Source organism: Micromys minutus, assembly GCF_963924665.1.
Source record: "Micromys minutus genome assembly, chromosome: 7".
In the NCBI taxonomy this organism is placed as follows: domain Eukaryota; kingdom Metazoa; phylum Chordata; class Mammalia; order Rodentia; family Muridae; genus Micromys; species Micromys minutus.
Window position 1 is genome coordinate 4,924,807 of NC_137976.1, and position 22,069 is coordinate 4,946,875.

At 48.4% G+C, this 22,069-nt stretch overlaps 1 protein-coding gene across 2 annotated transcripts in view; it reads right to left on the reverse strand.

The window, feature by feature from the left end:
- ITSN1 (intersectin 1) overlaps positions 1 to 22,069 on the reverse strand; it is a gene marked incomplete at its 3' end in the record, with an annotated part of 162,665 nt that overhangs the window by 38,984 nt on the left and 101,612 nt on the right. For both annotated transcript variants that reach the window (XM_080919323.1, XM_080919324.1), the window contains 8 exons: positions 19,254 to 19,501; positions 17,308 to 17,467; positions 14,591 to 14,796; positions 13,858 to 13,940; positions 10,681 to 10,847; positions 7,535 to 7,580; positions 5,638 to 5,759; positions 1,174 to 1,291 (listed from right to left, as the gene is read on the reverse strand). In XM_080919323.1, the coding sequence (XP_080775449.1) occupies positions 1,174 to 1,291; positions 5,638 to 5,759; positions 7,535 to 7,580; positions 10,681 to 10,847; positions 13,858 to 13,940; positions 14,591 to 14,796; positions 17,308 to 17,467; positions 19,254 to 19,501 (1,150 nt within the window). The remainder of the gene's footprint in view (positions 1 to 1,173; positions 1,292 to 5,637; positions 5,760 to 7,534; positions 7,581 to 10,680; positions 10,848 to 13,857; positions 13,941 to 14,590; positions 14,797 to 17,307; positions 17,468 to 19,253; positions 19,502 to 22,069) is intronic.

Here is a 22,069-nt window from a genome sequence, read left to right on the forward strand (position 1 = left end):
CTTGGAAGACCTGGCTGTACCACCCAGGTCCCACCGCATAGCACAGACAGCCAGGGGCCACAGCACTTGACCATCTTTAGTTTAATTTCTCTTTGAGATGCTGAAGATTGAACCCAGGGCCGCGTGCACACTTCACAAGTGTGCTCTAGCACTGAGCTTGTACCTCATCTTCTCAGGCTTCCACCTCAGGGAGCAGGTAAGCCAGCACTGTGAGAGGTGACACCACTGTCTTCCTGTCTCAGAGATGACTACACTCAACAATTTTCCCTTTCTCCTTTTGACTCGCCCTCACTGCCTGACATCGTTATTCTCAGCCAACCTGTCTGCAGCTCCAGGGATCTCAAACTCTCCAGCTAGGAGAACAGACTCACTTCTGCAGATGGCTTGGGGCTTCCACCATCATGAGGAGCTTGTGCGCTGATAGGAGAGGGCTCTGCCACGTCTCCCCAGGGGACAGAGGATAACACCCCACCCCACAGCCTACACAAGGCCTCAGCTCATGCAAAGAGGACCAGCTGGGGATCAGAGGTCAGTCACATAGGTCCTGACGTTTAAAGGACAGCAAGTTTAAAGCCGGTTTCACAGGGGCACACAACACACACCCAATTACACAGTGGTGGTGAGTCATCATGCTCTCCACAGACAGAGTACAGAGGCCTAAAGGCTTAACACAGAAACCTGATCCTATCCTGAGCTCTGTCCAGGCCTGTGGAACAGCTAACTCTGCCTTAGATCAGAAAATAGGCAAGCCAGGCAACTGCAGTCCTCTCTCCGCCTTTGCCTGTCCTTGAGGAAAACACAGAACCCTGCCTGCTTAGTGAGACCCTCTGTCCCCAGCACATGATACAGGGGAACTATTTTGGTCTTTTATAATTATGACCAGAAGACCCCCATGCGTCCAGCTGCTGACCCACCGAGACCCCAGCGGTTTATCTTTAAGGGTGCTTTCTGTTGCCTAAGCCAATAGCCCAAATTCCAGTGTAAATAGCTAGAAGGAAATCAATGGGAAAGTGTGGCTTTAATGCTCCTGCAGAGTCAAACGAGGACTCTGCGGTGCTCAGTAAAGAAAGGCCACAGGGAGCAAGTGTGAGTGCTGAAAAGCATGCGTGAAAACAACACAGAACTTTAGATGAGAAACTCGAGCGGGAGCAGACCAACCCACAAGCGCCTCACCTGCTGGCTGCACGGCAGTCTTGGGTAGCTCAGTTGGGGTGATTTTGCTTGTTCCAGGGCTTAGAAGTTTGACATAATTTGCTGGGAACCACCCTATCTGGCGCTTTTTTCCTCGAGCCTAAGAAGAAAATAATAATAATAATAATGCTTTACAAACATCAAAGCCCATCTTTCTTACACAGTTTGCTTTATAGTAGGGCAATGTGCAACGCTCACACTGGGCTGAGAGACAAAGGGTATTAACTCACAGAAATCACAAGCCTCGGTTATGTGCAAAGTGTGGCAGCCATTGGTTGGCAGATCTGGGATGCTTCCCGAGGGCTGGGTCCTAGATCACATGTTCAGAATATCCTGTGGTGTGGCTAAGATAGAAAACTAGGGGCTGGAGAGATGGTTCAGGGCTCAGAATACTGGCTTTTCCAGAGGACCCAGGTTCAATTCCACCCCCACATGGCAGCTTACAACTGTCTGTAACTCCAGTTCTGGGCACTTCTGGCTTCCACAGGCACAAGGTGTGCAAATGTTGCATGTACATACGTTCAGGCAACACCCATACACATAAAATTAAAATTATATGTTAAAAAGACAGAAAACCTGTTAGTACTTTGCTGCTAGACTGGGTGAGGCAGACGTTAATGCCATGGGTATTCACTGAGAGCTAGGTACCTCAGGTATCTGTCTAGGACAGCTCTGAAGGCAACAGTTTTGTTTCTCTAGTTTGGAGATGGCTAAACTGAACTTGAAAAGGTACTCAGAGGTCCCAAGGGTTGATGTCAAGCTAAGACACACTGCCAAACATAAGCGCTATGTGACGTCAGACAATGCCCAGCATCTACAGAACCCAGACGCTCAACTTGATGCTGTCTCAGAGGCCACAAGGCTCACAGACAGCAGCAGGACCTTCCGTGTCTTGATTTTATATCATTGCTCATACTTTCTACTGCTCTCTTCCTTCTCTTATTTTGATCTGATCTGACCCAAGATACTGAGCATTTCTGTAATATCAGAAAAGTTATAAAACACGGGGCCTATGACAAGTCAGAGACTATCCTCATCTATTCATACTCTCAGGAAAAAGAATGCCACTTGAATGCAGGCATGTACACACACACACACACACACACACACACACACACACACACACACACACACACACACACCCCTCTCTGGGAGAAAGCTCTGTTAAAATCATCTGTCAGGCAGAAGCGTTTGCTCAGTGGTTAAGAGCCCTTTCAGGACCTGAGTTCGGTTCCCAGCAACCACATGTCTAACCTCCAGCACTAAACACTGTCTGCAGCTCCAGCTCAGGAGGGTCAGGTGCTCTCTTCTGGCCTCCACAGACACCCAGCACACATGGCACACACATAAAATAAAAACCGATTTTAAAAATAACTTATTTATGTTGGCTTTTTACTAACTTAAATCATATGACCTACTCATAAAATAAATCAATAAAACCAAATACCATAAACCACATCATACCTCTACCCAACCCACGGAGTGCTCAAGGAGAACTCTGGGTTACTTCCAGACACTGCTTAGATTTTGGTTGTCCGGTCAGGGGACATGTCCTTGGCTCAAGGACTGCCACCCACTACACTGTGAATCTGCCAGTAACCACTGTCTCTGCCTGGCCGCTCCTCCTGACTAGTGCCCTGCCACACGGCTCCCAGCCACCTCTGCTGCTTTCTACGGGCGGATCACAGACCTTGCTATTCTCCACTGTGTTTCCACACTCAGAGATTCCATACAGAGACGTATGCTGGGCAAATGTGAGGTCTGGAGACACTGTGCACGGTTCTTGTGTCATGTGCCAGGAGTGTGGGGGCTAAAACACATGCTTCTTTAAGGAAGGGAGCCAATCACCTAAGTGTGGAAACAGACATGTCCGTGAAGAGTCTGCGTTGTAGCATCAGCACTGACCAGGAAGCAGCTAGTGGTGTGAACATGGGGCCAGCCTTGAGTTCAGAGGGAAGAAGTTGGGTGAGAAGACTGGAAGAGCCCCAGAGGCCTTTGGGAGAAGTGGCTAACCCTTGAGGAACTGGAGGTCAGTGGGAAGGAGGACCAGGACCATGGCACTAAGGCCCAGGGCCCAGGGGGTGTGGCTGTCTCAGACACACCGCCAAGTGACGCTGGAACGGACATGTTGCTGCAAAGGAAGAGAAACGGTTGGGGGCCTAACAGGAACGATGAAGAAAGACAATGGGAGTCACGAGAATACTCTGGACAGCAGAGGGACACATGGACCAGAACCACGGCAGGGCAGAGACTGGCTGACTGAGTAGCCCATCTCCATACTTATCCGCACAGGTCTGTGATCCGACCATTCTGGGAGGGAGGATTTCAAGTGAGAGGGCCCCTCTGCACATAAGACTGCAGGCCGCTAGACGGTTGTGACTGGACGCCTGGTCCACACAGTGAATTTGGGGACTCAGGAGTGGATTCCTCAACAAGTCAACTGCTCCTGGCCGGCACCTCCAGCATAAGCTGACCATCAGCTACACTGCACACGGTGGCGGTTCTTTGGGCCACAGTCTTTTCTCGTGTGTCCGGCATGGGTCCTGCTTCCTTACTTGGACAGGCCTTACGCAGCTGCAAGCCGGGAACTGAGCAGGAGGTAGTCAGCCAGCAACTCTTCCTTCCTGAGGAGTCCTCCCTTAGCTCTAACCACCACACCCTGTCCTTGAGCTCAGTGGCCACACCCACCCTTCTGAGACTTACCGTCTCTCGAACCATCCCTCTCAGAGCCACAGTACTAAAGTGATAAGCAGGACACAGGCACATCATGACAGCGGTTAGGGGCTGCTATGAACTATCAGCTCACGTGTGGGGACCCCCTGTGCTATGCAGCTGTCTCAGCACCACGGTTTAAAGGAGGAACAGTGTATGCTTCTCTTGTATATAAAACCCGACAGCTGGTGGGAAATGCAGCCCTTTGGCAGGCCACTAAGAAATGCCTATGTGGTGAGCCACGGCCCACACTCTCCTCCATGAAGAAAGGGAGGGATGTGGATGGAACCGAGCCAGGTGGTGCCTGTAGTCCTAGACTGGGGTTCACTGAGGTAAGAGGGTGGCGGAGGGGAGAAAGGAGGCATTTCCCACTTTAGCAGCAGCAGGCCCATCTCTTACATTCTGCATGTGTGTATATGGATGGTTCTCAGAAGATTCCAGAGCACGAGGAAGTTCCAGCTTCTTCTTCCTAAGTAACGCTGGAGTGCAGTAACCCCCGAGGAGCAGAGCCCCGCTACTGAGCAAACCGCAGCTGCTACAGAACCAATCTTTCACTGTGCTCTCCGACACCCTTCCTCCCGTCACCTGTTCCTGACACACCTGATCACAGGCTCTCACATCACACAGAGATCTGCTCTTATGATTTACACGCATATATGTGTGTGGGCACACAAAGAGGTCAAGAGAGGTCACCGGATTCCTGGAGCTGAAGTCACAGGCTGCTGCAAGCTGCCTGATATGGGCACCGAAAACCCATTTCAGGTCTTAATCAATCAATGAGCCATCATCTCTCCGGCCCAAAGCATGGCTTGTTTTGTTTTCCCATTGAGACAGGGTTTCTCTGTGTAGCCCTGGCTGCAAATCATGGTTCTTTAACCCTACCTATTTCAGTAGGTATGTATTAAAAACGTGAACCACAGTATTAAAATTAAAACCATAGAATAACCACGTTTTAGTACAGTTAACAATGCTACAGTGACTGCTCACCTCTCTCCGCAGAGTCAGTGAGACAGTATGGCCACCGTCTTTCTCCTCCTTCCTAGACTTCATCGTGGATGCTTTGGCAGTGCGTAGTCACCTATTCCTCATTTTGCATTTACCTTACGTTTGCTTAGGATTAGATTTGGCTGACACAGTGTATGTGCTGTGTGCCCTTACTAAGGATGGCGTTTGCATGAGTACCACGCTTTTGTCTCCAATGGTGACAGTCATCTTAATCACCTCAACTGTGCTATCACTGTATCCTTGCAAATAACAAGCATCTCTACGGAGCCATGAAACACTATGCACATCTTCTTGTCCTTAAGAAAGTTCCCCTTAGCTAAACCCTTACCATCCTAACTCCCTACAATGACACACTAACCCTTCTGCAGTGTCTTTGTGTCTGGAAGTAGGAACTAAGAGAGGTGTGGCAGCGGTGAATGAGTGACGTGATTTCGGTACACACGGCAACTGCATGAAAGACACCTGCCATGTTAGCACTTCCCAAGACACCTCCAATGGAACATTGCCTCTGTGTGGCAGGCCGTGGGGTGAGGGTCCCTTATGCAGGCCCTAGTCAGCAAATTCTGTCTCCTGCACCCCCGTCTGAGCTTGTGGAACTACTGGATTCATGTTCGCTGACCTGCAGCTCTCAGAACTAAGCCTGACACACAGGAGCCTCTCATCGGGCTGTTCCTTGAGACTTTACACGTTCTCGCTTGGAGAATTTTAAATGAACAGAGACACACTAACTTGCAGTTCTCCTTCCCACCATCCACCTGGGTTCTTTTTTCGGATCAGAATCAGCTGACCAGGAGCCAGGGTGAGTTGTTCGGGACCAGTAGCAGTGTAGGAAGCAATGACTTGGGCGATTTCTGAAAAACAAGATCAAATGCTGCAGTGTGCTATCAGAATGAAGAGAAGAGACCCCTCGGACGCCAATGCCATGGAAACCAGCAAACCGGCTGCTTCCCGTTCCTGACACCTGTTACTGCCCCTCCTGGGGGTCACAGTGCAGATGCTCTGCTTGTCTGTCTGCTCAGCTCAGTCTTCGTGGCCCCTCACTGTCTCAGGACTCGACAGCTCCCTGCCAAAGTCACATCCTGCCTGCCTCCTACAGTGACTATGAACCCAGATGAAGGGCCAGGACCCTGCTCCTCCGCCTGCATAAATCTGAGGGAGGCTTCTGCTGGATACTAACAGGAGAAACGAGATTTTCCTCAGAAACCCACAGAAGCCAGGCCACAGCTCACTTCTACACAGCCTAGGGCTGTCTGTCACTCCCGCCAACACAGCCAAATCAGCCATGCCCCTGTTCTGGGAGCGATCCATGAATTTCTGGTTTGAATCACAGAACCATGAGTTTAACTTATTTCAGGTTATAGGAGGAACAGAGTTATGAGAACTTTATGCAAAAACAGTAATTGAGCACAGAAAGTAAAACTGTATATAGTTCTATAGTTTGCCTGAATCTGAAAGATCCTATGGGAAGACTCCCAGTAGGACCACAGCCCAGAGTGGTCAGCTCAGGCTACAGCTCTCTGAAACCCAGAGCTGTTTACTTCACATCCATCCCCCATCTCAATGAACCTGAGAGCGCAGAAAGGAAGGCAGGACAGCAAGAAAGAAGTAATGAAGGGCAGAAAGATAAGGTCCTGCCCCTTTGGCAAGCCCCCATCACCCTGTCCTGATTCTGAGGCTGGCCACACAGCAGCAGCAGGACAAACAGCCTGCCTGAGCTTCAGAAAACCCAGAAAGGCAAAAGAGCCCGAGGCTGCTCACAGCTGGTCTGCCCCGGGGAAGGACGCTCCTCCGGCATGCTAAGAACACGTTCTAGATTTCAAGTTTTTGGTTTGGAGAAAGTCCCAATTAGTGTCCTTTTTGGCATCAGCTGTTTCTGCTCCTCAAAGGACCTGGCATACTAGCCAGTGATCTGCTCTGGCCCTTTGAAAGGGCCCTGTGTTCCCAAGTAGCTTGCGAGTTTCAAGGTAAAGTAAGGCCCATCTGAGCACTGTAAGCTATGTGGACCTTCTAGAATGGCGCCTGCTCCAAGTATAGACAATTCCCAGCAATAGCAGAGACCCAGCTTTGTGCTGACTAAACCCACCATTTCCTGGCTCTGTGAGCCCAACTGGAGCTGCGCACACAGCCTCTCAGCAGAGCAGTGCCCACTCGAACCGGGAAGACAGGTCCCACCAACGTTCACTGTCACCACACCTCTGTCGGACACTATTACTAGGACATGGGATTTACTTAAATAAATTAAAATTCTGGGTTCTGAAGCAAAATTTACTACTTGGTACCTTCAATGGTTGCCCGATTCTAAATGAATGAAACCAGCATCCAATGCTGTCCACCGAGCTGTGTCACCGCTGCTGCTGTGTCACTGGAGCTTTGTGTGCTAACGGGCGCCAGCAAGGGCTTTGTAAACCCTTTCTCAGCTCTGCACCTTGCCTGGGAAAGAACCTACTCCCCACGGCTGCAGCAACAGGCACACTTGAGAGTCACGTACATTTAGTTAACAGGGAAGGATCTTGCCAGGCACTGTCAGGGAAGATCCCTTTGCCTCTACTGTAATAAACAAAGACTGGGGAACAACTAAGGTACATTCATTAACATTGAAACACAAGCATCATGGTTTGTAACTTACCAGGCTTTTTTCCTAAACTCCCTGTTTTCCCAGCAGTTCCAGAGCCCTTAAAACAGAGCAAAAGGTCTCATTGGCATGCTGAAGAATTCATCATGCAACTTAAAAATGATACAAACCCACTGAAGCCCTAAAATCCCCCTTCATTCTGGGAAGCACACGACAAGAGGGACTGTGTCAGGGACGTGGGTGGAAATGGGCACTTTGTGATAGCTGCCCTTTTCTCTTCGAGGGAGCAAATGCTGGCCCTGCAGGCCAGGGGGCGCTGGATTGGGCTGCTGGTGGCACAGGCATGTCCTGCAGCTGGGCAAATCCAACAGAAGGCTCGGTGCCAGCAGCACTATGCTTACCGCTGGCTCACTTTACATCCACATGGCCAGCCAGGAAATATCTCCTACGTTACGTTACGGCAGAGTGTCTACCACCCAGACATAATACATTAAATACGCTTCATTTCACTATATTTATATTAGAATTCTCATTAAGAACCTCACCAGCATCGGGAGGATAGGTTCCACCCCTCCCCCTCACTTCTCTCTACCCAGAAGGGGCCTGCTGCCCTGCATGGCGCCCACCCCCCCAGCCCCCATCTCACAGTCTGAGCACTTTCTCTCTCCATGCGGGAAGTACGAACACAGAAGCGATCCATATTTTTTCCCAATAACTAAGTGTTCCAGAAACACTCTGGGTCTGAATTCCTCCCGGATACCCATGGAACTTTAACCCAGCTGAGTCAGCCAGCAGAGACCATGGGAGCCAGGACAGAGGCCAGAATGCAATCTGTGTGACAAAGTGGTTTATTGTCAATTAATGCTCCCCCTTGAGTGCCTACCCTTGTAGTAGATTAAGCATTTCAGTTGAAATAAGACAAGGGGTTTAATAAGCCAGGCCCGAGTTACAGTGAAGATAAAAGCGTGCAGATGTCCGTGAGGAACACATCTTATTATCGATGCTGTCAGCCACTGAAGTTGAGTGGCCACTAGAGAAGGGGAAGGCTTGAAATAATCTCACTCTAGGTATTTATTAAACCAATCATTAACAATTAATAATCTATTAATTTACTGATTTTTATAGTCAGAGTACCAAATAAAAAAAACAATGAAAGAGGCATAAGCTTCAATAATAATCCCAATGCTTCAAACACAAAGGACAACGGGTGTTGTCCGGTCACAAAGGTCAAGGGGCTCCTGTGCAGTGCGTTCTCAGTGAGAAGCCCCAGGCAGAGGGGATGGCGTTCTGTCCTGGTGAGTATACAGAAAAGCTGCCCTAGAGAACAGCAGGAAGGACTGCCCCTCAGACCCATGGGTCCAGCCTGGTGTCTGGACCATGGAGTATTGTTTTAAGTTTGGTAGGACTTCCCTCTCACACTTAACTTTGCATTTCTATTGTCGATAGAATGTATTTGATTTTAAAAATCTTAACAGCTATCCCACAGCCAAAAATCAAGTAAATGAAGGCTATGAAGTGGTAGGAAACCATCCATAGGTCAGTTGGTCTTTAGAGCCACAATGCTTGTTGTTTTTGATATAGACTTCGGGTGCTTTTAGGCAGAAAGCTGTACTGTATTAAAATGTAATATAAGAAAACTTTTGGTTTTTCAGTGTAACAGCTTATTTTTATTGTGTTACTTAAATATGTATTAAGGCTATTTCTCTTTATCCACCTACCCACCCACCCATCCACCTACCCACCCACCCACCCATCCACCTACCCATCCATCTACCCACCCACCCATCCACCTACCCATCCATCTACCCACCCACCCATCCATCTACCCACCCACCCATCCATCTACACACCCACCCATCCACCTACCCATCCATCTACCCACTTACCCATCCATCCACCCACCCATCCATCCATCTACCCACCCACCCACCCATCCATCCACCCACCTACCCATCATCTACCCACCCATCCATCCACCCACCCATCCATCCATCTACCCACCCACCCACTCACCTACCCATCCACCCACAAAGAAAACATAGGCAAAATTTCAATGAATAAAACAAAAATAAGTTTCGACGTGAATCAGATGGCCTTGACTTGACCTGATCCAAAGGGTTCTCAGTCTGACAGCTGGAATTGACATTCCCTAGCCCCGAAATGTCATCATCATGATCTTAATAAAGCTGACTCGCTGGCCTAGAAAAGGGTTGGATTTTCCCTTTCTAGACCTATGGAATCCAACAAGCCATCGAAGGGACATTTCCCCCCCATCTCCTATCTGCCAGATCCTGCAGGGTGGGCAGTTACACAAACATCCAAGGTTTAGCAAACTGCTTCTAATACTGCAGCAAGCAAACACTCCCAAACAACAGTAACAGAGCAAGTCACAGGCCCATTCTGGCCAAAGCCAAGGGCCCACACAGAAGCCAATCTGCACTGAGTCTGCACTTAATCACGTCTACTCAGTGCTGCCTCTGCTGTCAGCTGTTCTCTCAGTGCTTAGGAGACTGAGGGAAGAGAGAGCAACTGTGGATGCACTGCCCTGAAAACACCAGCGTTCCTGCCTTCCGGTTTGTCTCTACGTTTCAGCTAACCAGCTATAACTACACCACTCGACTCTCCTAACTTGAACTTGGCCCGTATAAACCACCCTCCAACCCCAACCATATCATTACGACTGCACCTCCTCAAGACCACAACCCATGCACTCAGAAGTCTAAGGAACCATTTCCAACCTATAAGGACAGTGGGACTGTCCAAAACACACCGACCTACTGGAACTGTCTTTCTACACACAGAGCTGAACGTTTCTTTTGCTCACTATTTGGGGTCAGCATCACCAAAACACCTTAGTTTACACGGTCAAAGTGCTGCTGTGAGCATGGCCCAGAAGAACTAATTAAGCAAGTTTACTCAAAATCATAAACTGATTACATGCAGGAATGGGACCAGCACTGAGCTTTGGAACAGAGTGATGGAGAGCAGGCCCCCAAGTGCAGCCTCCACTTAACCCTGGAGTTCTGCACGGAGGAGGCCACAGCAGGAAAGGAGATGGTCAAACAGCTGCAGGCTACTTTAATTATCACCACATTCCAGAACTCAGCAGAACACAACATAGAGTTCCACCGTCAAACAGTGACTCCCCGCCAAAAGAACCAGTACACAGACAGGGAGAGAAACAGTTAATGTGGGTTTACCTCTGAATCTTTAAGCCTCACATAGTTAGAAGGGAAGACTCCGGACTTGTCGCCCACCGTTCCCGTCCACCAGTCACCATCTTTCTTGGTAACCACAATCACATCCCCTTGCTGAAAGGTTAAATCTCCTTGCTCAGAACTCTCGTAAGTGTACATGGCAATAAATTCTGGAGAAATATTGAGATATGGAGAAAGCTTGATTGTTTAACGACATCCCAGACAGCTTTGCAAAGGTAAGTTTATGATTCAGGAAGTCAAGGTGAGATCCACTCAAGAAGTACTAGGCACAGGCTGAAACACAGGGCTGTCCCGTCCCCGGGCTCCACGCTCCCTACTGCTCTTACAAATGTAATGCACACGGAGAGGACTGCCGTGAGAACCCAGAGACAGGAACCTCCTGACACATCTGACAGCCTCAAGAATGATCTATGATTTAGTTACATATATCACCTCTTTAAATAAAAGACGTTTACACATTTAGCTTTAGTTAACACTGAGTAAGTGTCTATTTTATGCTATGTATGGGGTAGAATGTGTTCACATGAAGGTTTGGTGTGCAAATATCTATATTTCAGTCTCGAGGGGAGCATGTTATGGTTTTAGAAGACTTTTAAATACAGTTCATTCTTTAAATCAGTTAAATAATACACCTTTTACTATTAAGTGCCCCAGTGACACTGGAAACATACAGAGCCATGAATACAAATGGGAGGGACTATTTCAGAGCCAAATGACAAGAGTAAGATCTCCTTAACCTATGCTAAGAAAATGACCAATCATTCTTTACAAGCTTATTAGAAAAGACTATCATGGGACTCAGTCTCTTGGACAGACCCAGTATTCCTAGTGGTGGGGGCGGGAGGCGTGCACTCCACACCACAGGAGCTTGGCCCTGTACCTGGAAGCAGAGCTCTGCTCTGCTTTGACTTGACCCTGAGGTTCAGAACAAAGTGTTTCAGGACAGGCGCTGTACTGTCACTCTGTAACACACTTGACATATGATAAGACCCTCAATGCAGAAGGCAAGGGTGGCTAGCAGCTAGAACTTTGGTATGCAGATCTCCATTGGCCAATTTCACATTCACAGTATTTTGTGTGTGGCTCGTGTGTGGTCAGATGACCACTCACAGAAGCTGGTTCTCTCCCTCCACCATATAGGTTTTGGGGATCGTACTGAGGTGGTTACAGGCACTTTACTGCTGAGCCATCTTGCCACCTCCTCCCCTGGCTAATATGAAGAGCTTTGTTGGAATGAAAACTGAAGTAGGTACACACAGCAAAACCTCTGAAGTCTGAGCTAAGTGGGTGTCCCTGACCACAGGGGTTTTCTTCAAAAGCAGGTGACTAGTGACCTGGGCTGAGGCCAGCCAGCACTGATTGTGGGAGAAGAGTGCTGGTCTCTCCGCTGACACAAGGTCACCCAAGCGGGTTCCCTGAAGCTCCTCAGAAGTGAGAGAGCACATCACAAGCACCCCTTGGAGACCAAAGCTCTGGCTGGGCGTCCCCTTTCCTCCTGTAACTCGCACGCTTATTGATTTCTCAGTATTCTGGGCACGGACTGGTAAGGACTGTTCCCTTGGACTGCCCATTCCCATCTGGCCATTTCTAATAGGATGCTGGGCACTCTATACATTTCCTGGATTGTCCAGTATATAGATCGCCTTCTTCAAATCCAGTTAAAATCTTGGAGTAACCTTCAAAATAGGGAGCTCAGAAATGGGACCTCGAGCTAAGAGCAGTAATATAGTTCAAATATAAGGGGCCTGCAAAAGATAAGGCTTTGCATGCCCGCCCACCCTGCACAAGGCCCTGGGAAAGCCAGACTCCATGAGGGACTTCAGAAGGCACCCAGCTGGCTTCCTTGCAGGAGACATTTAAGAGAGGGGTACAGGCCAGTCCCCAGCCACTCCTTAGATCTATCCGAATGGCTAATCTGTTTAAATCCAGTTTACAGTTTAAATTAGATGACGTTTAATGCATTATTAATAAGAGGTTCATGAATCTGTAAATAGCCTTTTTCAGAATGTCTGGTGCCAGCATTCTCCTACAGACACTCCTTCCACGAGGCCAGCAGTCCTTCCTGGGCTTTCTTATGCCTAACTCATTTCAAAGCAGCCATTTAAGATGGGAATCTGCCTCTGCTCTGCTGCTAGGAGTAAGGGAGTGGGGGTTAGCTGTGGCCATTTATTTAGACCTCAGGGTTACAGTTTCTTTTTCACACTGCGGTCTGATGACAATGCTCACTGTTCCAAATGGCTCTGCCAGGAAGCAAGGAAATAAGGAAAACAGAGAAAGAGCAGGCATTTGCTGGCTCTCACTCTAAAAGCTCCAAACTTTTTCTCATAACCCCTAAAATAACTTCTCCCTCAAACGGTGGTCATTATTCCCACTTCACAGATAAGGAAGTTGAGGCAATTACTTACTTTCACGTAATTACTATGAAAGGGCCAGAATATGAATTTTCCCCCAGTAGTGAGACCTGATTATGCATAATACACCTAAGTTTTTGCAATTGCTGTTTTGGGAAAGAGTCAAAATTTGCTTTTAATTAGGCTGAAGGCATGTTATATCTAAAGAGTTTTGACTTGTTCTAATAGTGCTAAAATAATTATTAAGAAAATGTGAGGACTGGAGAGATTTCTCAGTGGTTAAGAGCACTGACTTCTCTTCCAGGGGTCCTGAGTTCAAATCCCAGCAACCACATGGTGGCTCTCAACCATCTGTCATGAGATCTGATGCCCTCTTGTGATATGTCTGAAGACAGCTACAGTGTACTCACATATAATAAATAAATAAATACTGAAAATGAATGTTTTGGGCATAAATTATCTGGCTTGGTTATTCCCAGAGAGGACCGAGAAGCAATCTCCTGCCTCAGCTGTAGTGGACTATCACGAGTGTCACTGAACTGCACAGTTATCCATATAATCAGAGACTGCTACAGGGGAAGCAAGGCCATGAGGGACGTATGCTCAGACCTCATCCTTGGGGAATGCCACATATAATCAGAGAACCCAGTTTTGGATGATCAGTGCCTCTGGCACTGTCTTACCTCCGTGTTCAGGAGGCTGAAGGGAACAAACAGCCTGTTTAAGGTGAGTCCAGTCATCATCAACATTCACAGTCTGCTCTGAATGTCCCCACCTTCTAAGGAGCCCAGCACACCCAGGTCCTCACCTTCTCCAGGAATGGCTGGCTTGGCGGCCGGGGAGGCCACCCTCTTTAGACTAGCAGGGCTTTCAGTAGGGCCAGTATCGATGCTGTAAGAAGGGAAGAAGAGTATTTTAACTCTCATCTGAAAATACCAAAGGACGCTGCTTTCCCTGAAAGCTGAGCCCACAGCTGCAGCCGTCACCTACGGTGGGTTAGAGCACAGCGAGGGGGCAGCAGCCACCATGCCCAGGCTGGGCTTCTTCCTCCCACTTGCTATGCTGGACAGTCTCATCAGCACTGACTGGAAGCAACCATGCGGTATTTCCATAGAAGAGGCTGTTACCTCTTGCAGCCCCTAGCTGGTTCTGGATATCTTTAAATGTTGGCATAACTAATAACAACCGTGTGGTTCTGTTACACGCAGACAGGAATAAAGAAAGCCATCGCTCACTCTTCCACATGCACCCACCCTTGGCTGAAGTATCTGCATATATTTGGTACTGTACTGGCCATAAAGTCAAACTTCCCAAACAATCCATATTCTTCTACAAGTCAGTTGCAGAACACAATGTACACAATGTACAGGCTCCCCTGCCGGAGGGATTATGGCTCACGAGGACAGGTTCACTTTCTGTACTTCATAAACATTCCCTAGTTTCCCAGGAGACCAGCAGCCCTCCCTCCATTAACCTTAACTAGCACAAGCAATAATGTCTAATACTGTTTTCACCAAATAGAAGCAGATAAATAAAAATACCTTGTGGATTTCCTTACGGGCCCTGAAATGAGTTTCACGTAAGACTTGGGGAACCAACCCTTCTGACCTTGAACTTCTCCAAACCACCACATGTCTTGTTGTTCCAGAACGGTGATGACGTCACTTTTGTTAAAATTTAAGTGGTTGTCTTTTTTGGCTCTCCAGGGATACAGGGCTTGCGCTTGGAGCCCTTCCACCTTTTCACCCTTGTGTGGAACAACATAAAGGATCTGTGATTACACTGTGGCTTGTTTCCAACCAAGACAGGTGAGATGTGCGCACTCGCGCACGCGCGCACACACACACACACACACACACACACACACACACACACACACACCCAGCCCGACATGAGTGCTAGACTGCACTGCTCCCGTCACACCCGCTCTAAGTCTTTAGTGTTTCTCTGTAGTGATGTAGACTAGTGGAGCTGACTGCATTTCAGTTTGTGTGGACGTGTGCAAACAGGACATGCACTGGACTGTGCTTTTTTTATTTCCCATAATTCCAGACACTGTGTGATAATAACAATGAAGAAAACATCATTTCTGTTCTCTCCATATAGTTTGGATAAAGCATTTTATTAACCTTGAAGTGCTATAAAAATATTCTCTAGTCAGGAACTTAGTGTGCAAGCAAAAGGTAAAAACAGCCAAGTGTATCCTCTGGTGGAGTGAAATACATCATATAAGAGTTCTGCTTCCCTGCAGGATCAGAGAGAAAAGCACCAGGGACAGTTTCACAGGGAAGAGGCATTTGGAGTGGGCTTGAAGGGTCTGAAAGCTGGGGCTGCAGAAGGGAGCTCCAGGCCAAAGGCATAGCACAGGCAAAGGCCTCGAGGAGGCGCGCTGAGTGCACAGCAAGTAGTCCAGGAGGAGGAGCAGGACCCGGGGCTGTGGGCAGCCTCGGTTCATGGAGGGGTGGAGCAGGAGACAAGGCTGCAAAGGTAGGTGAGGTACTTATTATGTTTCAATCATTAGGATGACTTAAATAAACAAAAACAAGTCCTGCTTCAAATGTCCACAAATAGACAAAGAACACAAGTTGATGCCCAAGGAGGCACCTGCACTCGCCTGAAGCGACTTTAGTTCTGCATTAAGGTCTGACTGGACAAACAGGAAAACAGACCTGGTCAATAGCTCCCATGAGCATGCCCGTGACCCTTCACCCTTGCACTGCATGGAGTCTTAGCTCCTTATGCCTACAGCACTTTGACTCCCGTGTCTTAGCCCCCACCCAATCCATAGTGCTTCTCAACTAATTCAGGGACTTCCAGACCAGAATGAGAAGGAAGCCACTTGCACTATGCCTTCACAGACATTCGGGATGTCTCTCTGTTTCAGCACCTTTCCCTGTGCTGGGTTTCTGAAACAGCCTGAAGTCAGACAAGAACATGAGTTGAATCCCAGGTTTGCCACTTGCTAATTCCATGACACTTAAGCAACTGAGAGATTTTCCCAAGCCTCAGTTTTCATGTCTATCTACCAAAGAGATGGTGCTCTTCTGAGACTGCTATAATGTTCAGAAAGGACCGATGCAGCCTTTGCTGTGACTGTACAGTCAGGCTATAGCCCCCATAGCTGGTCAAGCTTGGTAGTATGGCCACAGAATGCTGAGTTCAGTTTCCTAGGAATCCCTTACTCTCCCTGTCCAAGGTCCCGAGGGCTTGCTCCTCACCTAGAGGGACTGATGGCCAGTGTGTGCTTTACTCTCTGCCCTCAGAAACCAGCAGGCCTCTCAGGGCTCAGCTTCCTCATTGCAATCTGGACTGACTCCACCCCGCTTCAAGTCACTAAGTCTACTTAAAGTCTACTTAGTGTCCATACCTATCCATAGGGGTCTCTTTGCCCTAGTGGGTGTTGATAACATGACCACTTCACTCTTCCCAGGCTCTGACTCATTCTTGTCACCACCTCAGGCGCAGTCCTTCTTGGTCACTGTACTTAAGTGTTGAGTGTGGGCAGGAAGGCCACCGCTGTTTAGTTGTGCCTCCCCACACCCTTACTGCACACTTTTGGGCTGCAGCCTCGCCCTGATGGCCCTGGCCTGTCTCTGCTTCCCCCTCTCTGTGGCTTGGACATAGGGACTCAGCAGGGTCTGGGCTTCCACAATGAGCACCCTCGGGAGCATCTCTGCTTAGCAGCTGCAATCTTCTTGCCTACTGCCTCCCCCCATTCCTGGAAGCTCCTATAATCTAAGCATTTTCAGAACAGGAACTCCCTGTGATCTGGGGACTCCAGGATGGGCATTTGCTGTTTGTTTGATTGATTTGATTTTATTCCTTTATCACCACTACATTAACTAAAGAAGAAATGTTCACAATAACAACCCGTGTTTTCAGAAACGCCGCTCCTTAGCAGGCCTGAGATCAGTTTACCTTTTCTAGGGCAGGTTGGTGGGGTGGCAAGATGGGCTGTCCCAGAATCCTTGACACACTTCCTGGCTCTCCCTGTGGCAGTTTTCACACCTTCTGACTCTATCAGCATTGCAGGTTTGATGACACTGTTGCAGTGAAGCTATTCTCGGGCAGGGGAGTTTAAGCCCTCTGAACTCTGGTTTACACCAAGTGTCAGCTTTCTGAACTAGGTTCAGCCAGCCAACCCAGCCTCGTGGGAGGAAACTGCTTATAAATGATGTTGCCAACAAATGTCTACTGGGACTGTTGGTGTGACAACATTAGGTGCAGATCACACTCAGTCTTCACTAGTGACCCCTACCTGGCCCAGGACGGGAGATGGGGAGGAGCCAGTGGCTGTGGCTGGTGTAAAGGCTGACCTCTGCCTTAACTGGCCAGCACTGGGTACAGTCAGAGAAGGCTGAGCTGCCCACGTGTCCCAGTTGTCCGTCTCTGGTTTCTCACTTGTGCTGCTGGGCCACCTAGAAAGAAAAGCACATGCCATAAGCAGTAAGCACTTCTGGTCCTAGCATTACAGGACACCCACACACAGAAGAAAGGAGACCAACCCCAAACACAGTATTAGTCTGGGGCTGGAGCCTGATCTCCAGGCACAAAGCCCCAGATTCTATCTCCAGCACCACGCATGGTTCATGTGGCAGTGCATACCTGTAATTGTAGCCCAAGACCATGTGAGGACTTGAAGTTTAGCCTGAGCTATAGGAGACCCCATCACAAGTCCAGTACCATCTCTAACTTAACTGAAGCACTTCAAGCAAAGACCAAAGCGAGTAGGGGTGGTGTGACCGGAGCTCAGGCCGGCGGCAAGCTCCCTTCCCAGGAAGAGTCTCGGGCACTCTAACCTCAGTCTGAGAGTGCACCCAGAATACCTTGTGATTCCCTGTGCCCTCTCTTCCCTCCATGTCCTCCTTCCTTGGTCATTACTTTTCTTCTCCCTCTGTTTGCTTCATCTAATCTTTCTCTGAAAACATAACTGGACTTCCATGTGTGTTTCTGAAAGGTTATTTATTCAACTTGGAAAAAAGAGAAAACCCTGTACACTCATACACTCACTGCCCACTAGTCTGACACATATTTGGACAGCTGCACATGTAGGTCATGGATCTCCAAATGGAAGCCTAGGCAGTGGTGAGAGACCAAATCTTTTACATTCAGACTCCATTTTAGAGAACTTGACCTAAGTCTGAACTCAGATAAACTAACAGGCTGGTACCTAGCATTAGTTTCTAAGTTACCCCCAATAAAACCCAAGCTCCAGTCTCTAGGCAAACTCCAATAAGACCTGTGTCTCCAGGTTAATCTCCCCCATCAAATCCAGTGTTTCAGGTGATCTCCCCAACAAATCTGCACCCCTAGGTTGCAAGCCTGCCTCACAACCACCAATGTAGAAGGAAACAGAAGTCTATCATCTGACTCCCAGACAATTATACTAAAGGCTGGAGTAGCTCTCCAACTGGATGCCTGCAAGGCTAGAAATACTCACCTCTCCCCCACTTGCAGCTTTCTATAAAATCTTGCCCCATAGATGTTTGGGGCTCTTCTCCACCAAAACTGTCCTGCATTTCAGTGGTGGGCTGAGCCTGATCTAGCTGGAATGAAGGCCCAGGTGTGACTGCATGGGATCTGCCCCTGACTGGCCTTTTGGGGCTCACTAACACTTCCCTGGCACTACAGCGGCTTCTGCTATCAATTGAAATCTCTGCTTACATGCTGCTTGCTGAATGCCATTTCCTGATGACCAAGGGCAGAGCCCCACAGCGGCAAGGGAAGGCACACTTCTCTACAGTGTACACTCACTCAGCAGAAACCTGTAGAAACAGCTTTCTGTCTTATTCCAAAACACATGACTGATTGCAATTTTAGTTCCTGCCTAACAAAATAGCATCATTTTCCAGCCTGCAGGAAATGACTGAATTTTTTTTGCTGACGAACATGATTGTCAACACGGATTATTAGGAAGTTGTATTTCCCCATTTCTCCCCTAACATGAAAAAGACAATGCTGGGACAATCCACAGCTGTCTCTATTTTGCACCCCGGTAAGTCTCTGTTTGGCAATGGTATTACTAAATGTAGCTGAGAAGTCAACAACCCCAGGTTGTCAGTAGGCCAGCCAGAGAAAGGGTCATGAACACGCACCACTGTCACACATCACACGGAGAGGAACAACTCACAACTCTACCAACTGCAAGGAAAAAGATAAGAGTCTGCATTTCAAAACTGTGAAGGACAGCATATCAACACGTACGTGGAACTGAAGTCTGCCCAGTTGTTGGGGGTTGTGGAGGGCTCAGAAGAGGTTACTGGCAAAGGAGCAGGGGTCTCACGCAGAGCCAGTTTGGGGGCAGGGGCAGATGTCAGATCGGTCAGTGGCTTGGCTGGAGTGGGAACCTCGTTCTCTGGAATCTTCTCTGCATAGTTTGCAGGGAACCATCCTGTCTTCCCTTTCAGCTCGCCTCCGAGCCATCCCGGCTCTCCAGTCTGGCTTTCGTCCACCTGTGAAATGTCACATGCTTCATTTAAATGGAAGACAACCAGCTCTTGAACATACCAATCACCCAGGCACAACAAAGCCACAAGCTTCTGCCCTGACTGCCACATGGCACAGACAGTTCTCACCCTAGTCTCAGTGCCCATGGAAGTGGTATGCTCTGCAACCACGTTCCTACTCTGGCCTTTTCTTTCCTGAGTTCCTAATGGGAGATGACATAAAGTACCTCACTCAGGTCCTGAGACATCTACACCAGAGCGACTGATATCTGAAGTGTGACTCCACCTGGCAGGTTTCATTACTCAGGAAGCCATGCACTTAGTAAAGAGAATCTGACTTGGTTTTTTACTATTTCAAGCAAAGAGTGCAACCAACGAAAAGTCAGCATTCTAAAAGGCCCAGTAACTAAGCATCTACTCAGCAGAGAGACAAGGAGGACGCAAACACAAGGACAGCCGTGTAAGAGCTCCACAGGACGAAGTGAGGAGACGAGAGCACTGCTTAGCCACAGCCATCAGCACTTTAATCCGCTTAGAGGCCACAATTTTAAAATCTAGGGTCGTCTACTACACCAAGTGCCTCTAATGCTTGTGTTTGACCTTGTGTTCTGCCCAAAGGAAGTATTCAAAATGGCCATGCTTCATATTCCTACAGTTATCCCTGGTTCTGAGCACGCTCAGTCAGACAGCAGGTTCCAGGACCAGTGAGTCACTGAGGCTCTGACTCTTCACCGACTTCTCACAGAGCCACAGGAGCAGGTGCTTCTGACTGCCGAGTCATCTCTCTAAAAACTAACTTAAGGCTGATTATTTGCCACAGGAAAAGGGGGACCCTTGGGTCGTGTGCAGTATTTCCAAGGGGATGGGCTTTGCTTTTCAGTGTGGTAACAGTTACTCACACTCACGCCTCCCATTCCACTCCCTCCACTGTCTGGCTCCTCCCTTTTATAGGTAAGCACGCTCTTCTGCTCGGATTTACTGTGGTGCTGCTGAACTGAAATGGCGGGCTGCTCTGTCCTCCTGGTTTATAGTCACCGATGGCTTCACACCACACGCAACTGCTGGGCATTGGAGACATGGCTGCTCCTCAGCTGAGAACACCAGCACCCTGAGTAGGTTCGGTGGCCAAGCTCTCCAGCCTCCACCTGAGGACTAAAGGACGTCAGGTGGGAGCCAGGAGTTTGTGTTAAACATAAAGCGCTGTTGAGTATGATGAAAACCAGGGCTCTGCGCATAGACTGCCACATATTTAAAGCAGGTTCTGTAGCTGTTAACTGTACAAACCAGACAAGTTTAACTTCTGGATGCCGCCATCTCTCTGTCTGTAACATGCCTGTATGAATACATCTTTGTTGTTGTTTTGTTTTTCAGACAGGGTCTCTGCGTAGCTCTGGCTGTCCTGAACTCCCTCTGCAGACCAGGCTGGCCTGGAACTCAGAGATCTGCCTGCCTCTGCCTCCCTGTGCTGGGACTAAAGATGTGTATCACCAGTCCCAGCATCTGATAAGCCTTTCTAACACTGCCTGGAACATTGTAGTGGCTATTCCTGGTTGTCAGTTTGACTGTATCTGGACTGAACCACAATCCAGAACTGGGAGGCGCACCTGTCATCCTGATCTTGAGACACAGAGACACTAAGGCAAGGAGATGTCTAAACTCAAGGACATCTGAGACAAAGCAAGTCCCAGATCCAGTGGTGGCGCACACCTTTAACCTGGGACACACCTGCTGGAGACCTGCATAGGGACACTGGAAGAAGGAAGTTTCTCTCTCTTTGCCTGACTGCCTTGTGGGACTGAGCATCTGCTAGATCCTTGGACTTTGTGACCATTGTTGGCGAGTTGGACTAAGACTGTAAGTCACCAACAAATACCTTACTATACAGAGACTCCAGAAGTTCTGTGACTCTAGAAAACCCTAATATACACATAAAAAAGTTTATAAACAATTTTAAAAATTCAACTCCAACTATGGTGTTTTTACATCTAGACTTTGGCCATAGTATCTAGTTTCAAAATAGTTCACTCAAAACAAGCTTCAGTTTGGGAATGTTCACTGCTACAAATGCCAACTGCTTGATGGCACCATGACCTAGGGTCTACTGTCATCCCTTTGCCTGGTTAATGAGACCTTGTGTGGACATAAGGAATCAGATCACAAGTCCCCAGGCAATGGCTGACCCCATCTAAAGGAAAGGGTCTGGCCCCAAACACAACTGAGAACCCACACCCTGTCTGCCAGCAGCAAGGACAGAAGTCACATTGCACCTCCCAGCATCCTCAGGAGCTGGAGGAGGGACCCAAGTGCTCCGATCTCCAAGGCAACAATAAAATCATCGCCCTCAGCAGTGGCCCAGGCATGGTCTCAGGAATGTGAACTTACTCTCATGGGGTCAGCCATCTAAACGACTATGACTAAGGCCCAGAGCAGGCAGCAGGAATTCATTCGTAACACTTAACCACTTGGAAAACAGAGGATCAACATGAAAACGAGAGACATTTCTTCTTGAATTTGGAAAACTTTGCCAAAATGCCAATCTAATTTTGGAAAAATGTAAGAGTATGATAGCATATA